General features: G+C 37.6%; 1 protein-coding gene across 2 annotated transcripts in view; it reads left to right on the top strand.

Annotated features, from left to right (window-relative positions):
* LOC101155573 (rho GTPase-activating protein 7) overlaps positions 1-12405 on the top strand; it is a 75938-nt gene that overhangs the window by 29964 nt on the left and 33569 nt on the right. The window contains exon 1 of one of the 2 annotated variants that reach the window (XM_020703198.2): positions 4563-4922. The exons of the other annotated variant lie outside the window; for it this stretch is intronic. Within the exon in view, the coding sequence (XP_020558857.1) occupies positions 4793-4922 (130 nt within the window). The 5' untranslated portion in view covers positions 4563-4792. Of the gene's footprint in view, positions 1-4562; positions 4923-12405 lie in introns of those variants that run through there. 2 annotated transcript variants of the gene reach the window in all.

The following is a 12405-nucleotide window of genomic DNA, read 5'->3' as shown; positions in this document are numbered from 1 at the left end:
TGTTTCATCATCTGGACAAAAACAAGCAGTAAGAGGTGAACTTTCTCTCTAAACTGATGCTTTATTTAACCCCCCATGACGATCCGCATTAATATCGCTTTGACCTTTACCACTGCAGTCGAAATCCGTGCGCTTAACGTGACAACGCGTCCACATAACAAATAGTCTGCTTTTTGTGAAAAAAGCAATCCAAACTGAAAAAAATAACAAGAAAAAAGTACTAAAAACTGATTGAATGTATATAAGCATCGAGTAAAACTATATACCTTTTCAGAAAAGACATAATGCTCTCCTTTGTTTCATGCTGCTCCTCTTTGATCTAAGCACAAAGGAAATGTGTTTTTGCTTTGCACAAATGGCATAATAGCAGGGATACTCAGAGTAAACCCAGTGCCTGACTATCCAACCATTCGTCAATTTTACTGTGTCAGAATTGGACGAAACAGCAAAACAGCTAAAAAATGTCAGTGAGGTGTAGTTTGCACATAAAAACATGTTAAAATGATAATTATGGGGGAGCGGTTATCACAAAATACCAGTCTACACTACATCTGTCAGACACGTCTTATGTGTGGTGATTTATTATATGCATGATTACACATTTGGCCTAATCTGTAAAAAATGGTTCAAAAAACATTGTTTTAGTAGAGACTTACCATCCAACAGGGGAGAAACTTCAGGGAATCCTAAAAAGGTGCTGAAGAAGACCATCAGACAGATTGACTCTACTATTGTCATCACAAGATTTAGGTAAATCTCAGGTTGGCTTAAACATACAAAATTTCAGAAATATACCAAAAAGGTTTCTGTTTTCCTCACACTGACCTTTTATATTCATTTGAGTTGTTTTTTATTTTATTTTATGATTATATGATATTTTCTATAGCGTTTATTTTTACTTAGTGAATATTAAAAAATTTTAGACCGTATACAAGCTATATCTCAAGATAACTGTTAGAATGAAAAAACTAGGCACCCCTATCATCTTTTTGTGTATGTTATACAGCAATGAGCAGCATAGTTCTAATGTTTTCGTAAGCATTTGTGACGAACTGGCACACACTGTTTACACCTGCAGTTTGATATTTACTTATACACCCCTTCACCTCACTTTTGGGTTAGTATGTCATCAATAAACCCTCTCCTGCTGGTACACGTATTTACACAATTCTGGCATGCTGTACACAGAGAGGCATTTGGCAGCACTTCCTTTCCTGGGGTATAAGAACTCCATTGTTTCATTTTCTCATCCTTCCTCCACCCCCCTTTAGGACATTTTCCCTTTATGTCCAGGTTACAGTCTGTCCATTGCCCCTTATCACTGGTACACAGGAATCCACGGGGGAATGCACGTTGTTGTGTTGTGATACAAATGCTAACCCAGATGGTTTGCATATAACTGCAAAACAGACAAACGGTCTTGGAGGGAAATTGGATTCAGATGCCACATGAGTTAAGCAGGTGTGTAAAAGACGTAAAAAAAAAAAAAAATAAAGCTCTCACAGCGTGTGGTGGAACATCCTCAACCTTGTTTACAGTTTTGGCTCAAGATACCTACAACCAGGCATTTGACGGTCGTTCAAGAACAAGCTAAATGCAGGTTCTTGAGCGCACGTTTATCCCATGGTGTCCACACTGGACAAGCAGAGATGGGCTTCTTCTTCTTTTCTTTTTTCTACTGTTTACTAGTGCATGACCACCACCTCCAGTTGGACAACGCTTTGTGCGAAATATCAAAGGGGTGAACATTTTTCTCCTTGTTTTTTCTTTCACAGTTCTATTCCTGTATATGAAAGACTTGGTGTCATATTATTCTGGCTGGGCACAAGCCACAGTTATTAATTTCTCCTCCATGATCAATTTTCAAATGGTTGGCAGCTGTGTGAATTAAAAGGGACACCATACGCTACTAAATCAGTCTCTGATTGGTCAAAGTTTGACTTGGTTTTACTGCCAACACGTAGTTTTTGTTAGCAGGTTTTGTGTGTCTAGCTCGAAAACAGTCTCATAAACTTGAGACTGAACGCCAGAGAAATGAAGGGAGAAGCCCAACATAGACCTTTCTTTGTAACTGGCCGCTTGAACGCGCGTTTCCAAGGGTGGTGTGAACAGAGCTTGAGAGCTTAATGTCAGTTGGCAAGTGCTGGTGGAGATGTCCGGTTGTGTGAAACTGGACTCATCCTTCTCAGCAAACCTTGGGAGTCCACAAAGTCAATTTGTTGAAAAAAAGCCAGTTTTAACTTTGTTTGCTGGGACAGTTAGAATAGGGGGCTGATTTTCTTAAGTGTGAGCTTAGAGTAATGGAGGTCATTCTGGTCACGGCTGCACATTACAGAAAAAAGGCTGCTCAACCTGTGATAAATTCTTATGAGCTTAGACAGTTTAAATAACATAGGGTCATTTATTTTAAGTTTAGTACAAAGAAAGAAACATCTTAGCTATCATTTCATTTCCAGCATGTGTCTCTTTTGAGGTGACAGATAACAGTTTTGGCAGTAAAATCTACACTCCAGACTTTGAATATGCAAAAATCTGTTTCCAACATGCAAGATTTTTTTCATTTGCCTAACATCAAACAGGGGATTAATTCGATAAATTTGTTTAGAGTCCACCAATTTGTAAAGTTATATTAGAGTTTTTAGTCTTGTTTTAAGTTATCTCAGGGGCTATTATTTCGGTAAAGGAAAAAAAACCACATCGGATAAAGTTCAATAAATTGAAGTGCCAGTTCTTTATTCATTCGGCTCATTCCAACACAATCCAGTTTCCAGTTACAGCATAAAAAAGAAGTTAGCTGATTAAACCAACAGATTGCAGTACAGCTTTATTTGCTTTAAGTACCTATTGGTGTCAGTGAAATAACAAAACAAAAGACTACACAAATGACCGTTGGGAGCTTGTTGGAGAAAGAGTTTCTTTTATCTACCAGAATAAAAACAGCATGAACTAGTGGGTTACATTTTTGTCAAAATAAAAAAAAACAAAATATAAAAAACATTTTAAACATCCTTCTTCCATAAGGAAAGTGTCCACTTTGGTTTGTTTTTAAGATAATAATTAGGTTTTAAGAGAAGAAAAAAACGAGGTAAAAAATAAACAAATGAGAATGGATTGCAGTAATGGTTTAAAGACGTGTACATTTCTGTGTAAAAAAAAAAAAAGCCTGGAGATCTCTGATGTTTCATAATTTCCATTCATCTTTGTTATGTTTTAGCATTTTTACATACTCTCTGAGACTTTGCATTTCAGCTGCAGAGCAAAACATTTCACTTCCACAATCAATCCTTCCAGACTCATTTAGCTGCGGATTGATAAACTCACAAACACGCACATGTGTTTAGGTGGTTGAAAATGGGTTACAGGTAAATATTTGGGAAAAAAGCCAGGTTTCATGGAAGCAAAATATAGGTATGGTTGGGGTGCACAAAAACGGTGCTCAGTACTTTAAGTTTTTAAAACACAGGGTTAAAGGTACTTTATAAATAAGTGTGGACCTTTCACAGACCTTTTAACTATCTATTTAGCCTGCACCAATTCCTGAGGAAAATATTAGGTTTGAAAGCTTCTAAATCCTTCACTGCCAACACTCTTTGCTTACCAAAAATATGTATCTGCTTCTTGGTAGCCTGCACATCCATCTTAAAGGTTTTTAGCCTGAGCTTATTTTATCTGAGTATTAAAACACTAAGGACACATGTTGCAATTTTTCAAACCAAAGAAAACAATATTTTGATGTTCAATAAAAAGTTTATCTCAAAAAAATGATTAGTGAGGATTCCTGCATTTACATTAGCGCATTGAAAACATCGTCCAAATATTCTGGAGTCTTTAACACTTAAATACATTTTTGTAAGTGTCATACAAATCTGAAAGAACTTGTCATAAAGTGAAACATCCATATTCTTTATGGCACCACTCTGCTTATGCTTGTATTCATTTTTCATGCTGGACTATGACTAATCCTTTTCACAGACTGCAGTGTTGGGCTTGCCTAACAGAAGCTAATTCAGCATTATCCGATTAAGCCAGCCTCAGTAATAGATTCCAATGGGTTGTTTTGTCCATCTCTGTAGCTTAATGTTCTGTTACATAAGACATTTCTATTTCTCTGCAACTAATTGGGTGTTTATATGTGGAATATCTTTAAGTGCAAAAATCCATGTTTGGTTTTTACCCTCATTTCTAGCTTTGAAGCTCATTTTTACTCTGTAGACAAACTTTTACTCATTGAGGTGCAGCCTAAGCTCTTCTGAAGAATTCTGCAAACCTTTTTTTTCTCCGTACGCGGACCTGAACAGGTGGCACTTTACAAAAAGCAGGCTGTCTTTGCAATCTGTTAACGTTACCTGTGTCTAGACGGCTTTTGGCAGGCAAACGGAGTGGACTAAAGGAGAAGGGTGATGTGAAGGAGAAGCTCAATAAAAGAGATAGATGTTAGATGATAAGCATTCAGTGACTGTAAATCACTAAGATATTCAAAGAGAAAGCTGGGGCTTATGCACTTACACTCACTCTCTCACACACAGCCAGAATAGAATATGAGAGTGTTGCAGCACTAGCTGGATGTGTCCCAGCAGCAGTTACCGCACTGATGTTTGCTGCAGCAGACGGGAGTGCACAGTCTGCACTGGAACGGTGAGGAAGAGAGGGAATCCGAGCTAGCTGGATGTTTTGGAAATTTGGCAAAAGGCTTGAACAGAAAAACTAAAGACAAAACACAGCATCAGCAGGGAAAGGTGTCAAAGAGACAAGCAGGGCAGGAACAGGCGTGAGTCAGGAAGTTTGCAGTCGGATGCTCATCGCCATGTCTCGCTCCATGAGGCTGCTGCTGCTGCAGAGGTCCTTTAGTGACCACATCAAGTCATCCACCACCAAAGCTCTAGATATTCTTAGCAAACCGTCTCGAGAGAATCGACTGGCAGGTGAGTGAAGAACTACAGGTGTATGTTTAAGTTCACATGTGCTTGCTGTGATAAAAAATATGTTTATTGGGATAAGTTGCCTTTTGGACTTAAAACTTTCATTGTTTTTGAGAATTTGAATGCAAAACTACGTTGTCATTCCCTCAGATAGAAGACCGTATTGGCGTCAGGGCTTTTTAAGACAGATCAATACAACCATTTATTTTAAAGTGTGTGGATGTTAATCCAAAAAAGAAAAAAAGGAAAAAATTACTGCTTGGTTCATTATATCTTTAAGGTTTTCTTGTGCTTTCACAAAAGCACCATCATCACGTCCCTCCTGCTTCTCCCAAAAATGATGGGATGCGGTTTTGACCCATCCATAACCAATGAGCAGGTTATAAACACTCGACTGAGTCCATTAGACTGCACAACTCTCTGGGAAGCTTGGGTCTAAATAATAAATATAACCCTCTTTTGAGAAAAGCAGTGAAGGCAGGAAATGAATTATAGAAAGTTGGTCACTCATGGGTGATATCAACCCCAGGTCAAAGTATTTTCAGGATATATGTGCTCGTTCTTTGATGTCACAGTTGAGAAGATTTTTTTTATTTAATCGATTTTAAAGTCTCTGCTGCATCACACCCATAAATAACCCTTTTAAAGGGATTTTTCTAGGGGTCATTCCCCACGACCGTTAACTTACTCCAGGTTAAGAGCACTTGGTTGTAAACATTAGCCGATAAACTGAATGTTTTAGACTTGGCATAGCTCACTGCCCAAGAAGAAAGAAGCGAGTCAATGCTAAGATAATTACCAGGATCTAATTACAACCGCCCTCTTGCATCTATCACCCTCAGGTCATGTGAGTGGTTTCAAAAACTTGGATATCTGTTAGTATAGACATTTTTTGTAAATATTTTTTTCTTAATCTTTTGATAATGACATGGTTTTGATATGGGATCTGTGCGGACTAAAGGCTGTTGGTTAATAACAGAATAAAGACACGGTCTCAGGGACTTTATACTGTGCTGTTGTTCCACTCATCAGGAAACTTAATATCTTTGTTGATATTTCTCACCCTTGTCACCCCCGTGATCAAATCACATATTTAAGTATGTTTACAGCCAAAGGGAGGGCAAAAAAAAGAAAGAAAGAAAACAGATGTCTTCTTGGTATCTGTTACGGCATTAAAACATTATTATTTTCAGTCGGCCTCTGATGGATTCTTTGAAACATGAATCATTGGAGAGCTTTGAGGACATAAAAAGAGTCCCAATAGATATCTACTTTATGACAACTTTACTTAAAGACCCACTCCAATAAAAATCGTGTTTTTTGTGTTTTTAACATGTTTTTTTTGGCATTTTTCTTGAGAGGGTTGATAAGGAAAATAAGCTTAAAATTGCATTTTTGAGTATTTCTTTATTCTAATTATTGTGAATTAGGAGCAAAAAATTTTTTTTCTTTCCAAATGAGCTTATTTGATATGTATAAAATATGGTGGGTTGACCACCAACTCCCTCATCCGCTCCATTCTGATGCATGATGACTTTGTTTAGCTTGTCCAAGCTAGCATCCGCCTCACAACTGGAGCTGGAAAGTTCCAAAATTGCACGCAGAGCTCTCAGCAATAGGGACAGGAAGGGGAGCGGGTTTGCCCTGCATTAATGGTTACGCCAACAACTTATTTCAAATTTCCAAGAGGACATGGCTGTAGACATAAACAACAAGAGCTGGAAGTCATCGACTGGAACCCCCTTATGTCACTCCAGAAAAAACTCAGCAACCCTGACACTTATGGTTTTTCCCATTTTAAGCATTAGTAATAGTCTTTTTTTTTAAATTCAGAACACTTTTTTACATTTTATTTTCAGTATTTGTTTTTTTTACGGTCTCTTTTTTGTACAACTTCTGTTTATTTTGCTTCAACAACGGTGCAACATTGTGTCAACACCTAGACCAATGTCAACACCTTGACATTGGTCTAGTATGATTAAATTACGAGCCAGACTCTCGTGAAGGTTGTTTATACTCCCCACTTAAACCACTTTGGGTTGCTTTACCTGGGAGGTCAGAAAAGTTTATCTTTATCATATGATTCTGGCCTAATATTGTTGCATAACGTCTAAAGCTTAGCCAGTAATCTGTTTTCTCAACCATTGGGGAGGAATGATTGAAATAGTAGAGAGGTTAGTGTTGTTCATACAGTAGAATAGCACTGGATTTGAACAAGTGATTGATTCATATACTGGTAAGTTTTCAAAATCGAATCCATGGATCTACTCTCCTTTAAACCACTTTTTTGTTAGTTTTAATTCAAGAATTTTAATGAAAGTTCCAACTCGTCTTCAGTTTTTTAGAGGGTTGTGATTTTAAAAAATATATGTTTCTTGTTTATTTTATTTTTTTGTTGCAATTTTTTCCTTCAAGTAATAATCTGGGGCTAAATGGGATTGGACAGTGGCGCAGTGGTTAGCGCTCTTGCCTCACAGCAAGAATGACCCCCCCGGTTCAAGTCCTGGCTGAGGGACCTGACACAGAATACCAACGGAGAACCTTTCTGTGTGGAGTTTGCATGTTCTCCCTGTGCGTGTGTGAGTTTTCTCCAGGGACACTGGCTTCCTCCCACCATCTAAAAACATGCTTCGTAGGTTAATTGGTCACTCTAAATTGTCCCTGATGAATGTTGTGAATGTAAGTGTGCATGGGTGTGTGATTGTGGCCCTGCGACAGACTGATGACCCTGCCTTCGCCCACAAGTGGCCGGGTTTCAGGTAGACGCTAAATGAAGGTTCACCTAAAGGTTTCTGTTGTGGTTCATTTTTGTTTTGATTTCTCACAGCATGTGTTGACTCTCCTTTTTACTTAGGAAATCCAAATGAGAATCAATATGCTAACATCAGGGTATCTATGATTTGTAACGCTAATGGAAATTTAACTTCTAAACCTTTTTTTTATGTAAACTGTGCCTAATCAAGTTTGCAGCAAAAACAGATGAGTTGCTGAAAGCCTATCTCAGGCCCAGCTTAGCAACACAAACACAGAACACTCAGTGTGACATAATGGATCCAACAAATCCCCAGGGAAATCCAGGAACTCTGCAGAGCTGTTTCAGAAACAGGTGTTTAAAAGAAGAACTTTTATGAGGTGGTTTAGTCGACTCTCAAAAAAAAGGATTATTAAACAAGGATTATTAAAAGTCTGTTTCCACTGAAGAAGAATTTAGCATCATAAATGGACAACACATATGGTAACAAGTGGATGTGTTTAATTGTAAGTGTACTTTTGTGTCTTCACTTGTGTACAGATTTGTCATTGTTAGGTGGCAGTCAGGCCTTTGTATGGGACTTAGGGGAAAGCCAGTGGGAGGTCCATAGATGTGTTCCGGTCTACGCAGACACAGTTTCTGTACAACCACACAGATGTTCTGAGCCCATTGTGGTCCTGCAAACCTACAGGGATCCTGCTGAGCCGTTTCATGGTTGAAAGATCCCCAAAGAGGAAGTCAGGAGGGGTACACCAGAGCAAGATCAGCAGGGACCTGTTTGAATAAAAACACTACAAGCTAATATGGAACACATTAGCTTAAAAAATAGATATTTTCACAGCAAGAATCAAAAGAGTGATCACAGATTTGACTGGAAAAGAAAAGAAAAACACAAAAGCAGATACACAAGTATGAAAAAGCACCCAGAGCAAAAGCAACTGATATTTTCATGGTCATGAATCAGTTAGGACATTAAAACAGCTTTGACTGCTATAGTTTAACATCAGAATCACTTCTTAAAAGTTACATACAATCAATTCGTTAAGTTTTTTGAGTTTCTTTTTATGTCACTAGACTTGAGTGTTTTTCGTCACCATGCTGAATCATCAAATTTAACAAAAAGTTTTAGATTATCATGCACATCTCATCTTAGAGGTCATCTTTTCCATTGCTTTTGTATGAGCCACTGTTTTGCAGCACTGCTTGTGAAGTTCCAGCTTGTTCCCAAAGCCCTGATGAAACATCACGTTTCAGTGTTCCTTGACATTCAGGTCAAGCTGCTCACGTTGTGCCTATAAAAAGCACCTCTTTATTATTTTATCAAACCACGCCACTGTCTTCAACACTCTGTCTACATCATATCTGAGTCATGAGGCTATAAAAAAAAGTAGGCCAAGAGCATCGTTTTCTGTCAACTATGTTGGCACCAGTGGTTTTATAAAGTGTGTTGCATTGCAGCAGCTTTTACTTTGTAGGGTGTGTTTGTCTTTTAGAAAGGCAGATACTATTTTTGTTGCTAAGTTTGACTTATCTAACTGGTTTGTTTTGCTCAACGTACCACATGGTTAATTACTTTTTAAAATTAAAAAACTTTATTATTCTTTAAAGCCACTTAGCTAAAACAGAGGGGTCAAAGAGCCAAATGTGGCTCCGGACCCTCAGGTTGCAGACCCTTGGATTAGGTTGGTAAATCTTAGTGAAATCAAAGAAAAACAAAATTCTTGCTTATTAGATTTATATATATTTTATTTGCTTTGGAAACAACCTATTTTCTGCTTCCAAGACCCCCTGTGCTGAATCCAACAGTCCTCTTCCAGTTTCAGGCTTGACAAAACTGTCCTGACCGATTCTCTTGCTTTTGTAGAGCTGAGCTGTACTGGTTTTACTTTAAATGACGGTGAGCGCTCTCGAGGTATTTATTATTGAATTAAAGTCCTTCAACGCTGTTCCTGTTCAGTGATTCAAAGTACACTTGTGTCTGCCTCACAAGGCCACTTGTTTCAGAGACTCTGGAATGTTTTGCTAAACCCACTGACTCCATCGAGCTCACGCTGAACTTGTTTACTTTGCTGGTTGCACCGTTCTCCCTCACCCTCCATTTTTTCTCACTTTCTGTCTTTAACTTCTGAAACGAGTCATTTATTTAGTATTTTATTTCTTGCGTTTTTCAATGATTTGTAGAAATTTGGTTACATCTTGCAAGGAGTCACACGATGAGATGAGTAACCATTAGAGTTACTCCCAATCTAGCAGAAAAGTCCATGTAAACCACTTTAATTTTCCTTATTAGGAATTTTATTACAGGTTTACCAAAGAATTTCCATCTAGAGTTTTGGCTTATTGTTTTGTGAGTAATAAGTCATTTCCTGTTATTTCATTTCCTCTGGTAATTACTTAAGTAGGATGTCTAGTGCTTTTCTGCTGGACCGTCAAGTAGCCTCTTGACTTTACATTGTTTCATACTTCACTCCTGCATACCCCCACATGGACTCAATGGCAAAATAAGACTGCACTTAAACAAAATGCTTGCTATTTCAAGTGCATAACTCATAGGTTTTTGAATGTCAATATTCTTAAAACCGCTAATCTAAAACAACCTGGGTTTTACAAAAAACAAAATATGTGCAAAAATGATTAGTGTGCAAGAATGTCAAACCAAGGTCTTTCAGAGTGTTCGCCTCCCACAGCCTTCCTCCTTCCATCAATATAAATGTGTGACTGCTGTTTGGAGCTGTGCTGCTTTGTTGGCAGAGACAGAGCTGTCTTTATTAGTCGCACTTGCTGTGTAGGGGGTGACGATCCAACTTTCATCAATATTGCGTGGTTGATTGGGGGGAGTCATATGCTGTTTATGAGGATTCCCTCTAGCAGTAAGGCACATGAGGGACCGGAGGGAAGTGAAAATGTGACTTCTACTGAATCTGTTTTGAACACACGTTCTTTGATATCACACAAAGGGAGCTGTTGTAGGAAAAAGTGGGTTAGAAAATGGCTAAATAGGGTCAATGGGGTGTTAACTTGGTCTATTTAAATGACAAATTTACAGCTTGGGGGTTGCACAGACATAAGCATAATCGACAATTAAATGGGATATAATAAAGCATGGAAAGTCACCTCTGTGTCTATTTACATTTATTATAGTTTTGTCTTTATTCTAGTCATATTTGTGTATGGAAACTAACAAGAAAAACTAGTTACAACTGAGTAACTTAGTGAAGTAATTTACCAGAAAGATTGCCCAGGAGTTACATTTTTACAAACACAAAAGTCTTTGTTTTTATAGAGTTTTTAAAGTTGTCTACAATGAAATCTGACTTCAAGGTTACAAGTTGATGTGGCGAATATTCTAAAATGACTGAGGTAAGAGGAGGCTGTTGGCGTGACTTGTCACTCATCATTAGCAGAGAAACAGCCACATTCTGGATGAATCTATTCCAGATGGGTACTTAGAGCGATTTTTAGTGCCCCATTAAAACAGTCTCATCTTTGGTGACTTAACTGCCCGTTGGGGTTCCTGATCTCTTGGTATGTTGTTTGTTTACTCCAGCGGGCCTTCATTTCCTGCCTGTCTGCTTCTGGTAGTGACTCTAACTGGTCTCTGTGGGTTAGCTATTTTTAATTTACTGAGTTAACCTGCAGGAGCTTTTAGACTTACCCCTTGTTCCTTTTGCAATGACTTAAAATGCCTCAAATTAGTTTGAGTTTCAGTATTCTTATTTCACTGAAACAACAGGGATTATATTTTTTAAAACATCCAATAATTACAAAAATATAAAAGCATGTTTTTATGGTCAAAAAATAAACCAACTAAAAGAGGAAGACATACAAATGTGTATGTTAGCCTGGAAACTGGTCAGTATGAGATAAAGCAGTACTCAAATAATAACAGATGAATCTCAGTTGTTAAGAAGACCACAGGTTCAGTGTTAGCTTGAGGCAGAAGGATCATTTAAGTCACAGGATAATAAATTTAAAAAAAAGAAGCAATTTTTTTATAGTAGTTAGGACAGCTAGCTTCCCAAAAGTCAAGGGAGCATCAACACCTTGACCCGGTTTCTGCCTCCATCATCTACTCACACACTGACCTCAGTTAAAAAGAGAAGAACAATTCATTTGCACAGCCTATTCTTAAAATTTAAAACACTTTTATTTTGTAATTCAAATAGATTCTTTTATACATCAAGAGAATGCAAAGAAAAGTTTTGTAACCTGCATCAATCAGTCAATTCTCTGTGATTTATTCTTAGAAGTAAAGAAGCTTTTTGCAAAGCAGCAATGTATCTCTAAAAAGGAGCATTTATTTTCCTCACACAATAGAAAATTGGGCTTTGGGTACAGAAGTCAAAACTGATTTGTGGTGTGGACTGATAATGCGGATTTCCTTGACAACATATGAGAATTGAAACAACAACAAATTGAAGTAAACTTTCTCTAAATAAATTTAAGTTGGTGCTGAAAATATAATGTAAATTTCTGTTTCTTAGCCAAAAAAAACAAGTTTGAAAAGATATGATTGTTTTGAGATTTTTACAGAACAGTGAAAGCATTTTAAATAGCATATTTCAGTTCTGACCTCTGATTTGCTTAAAGTTGGGTGTTTGTCTGCTTTTTGTTCCCTGTTTTTGTTCATTTGTTTGACTAAAGATTGCTCTTTACAATTTTTCCATCCAGAGTGTCTTTGTTAAAATACATATACAGATCTTATATGTGTAGTCTTGAGCTCTGGGTCATGAC

This window comes from Oryzias latipes, chromosome 1 (genome assembly GCF_002234675.1).
Source record: "Oryzias latipes chromosome 1, ASM223467v1".
NCBI classification, from domain to species: domain Eukaryota; kingdom Metazoa; phylum Chordata; class Actinopteri; order Beloniformes; family Adrianichthyidae; genus Oryzias; species Oryzias latipes.
The sequence above is the reverse complement of the archived record's forward strand: the minus strand, read 5'-3'. Positions and strand labels throughout refer to the sequence as shown.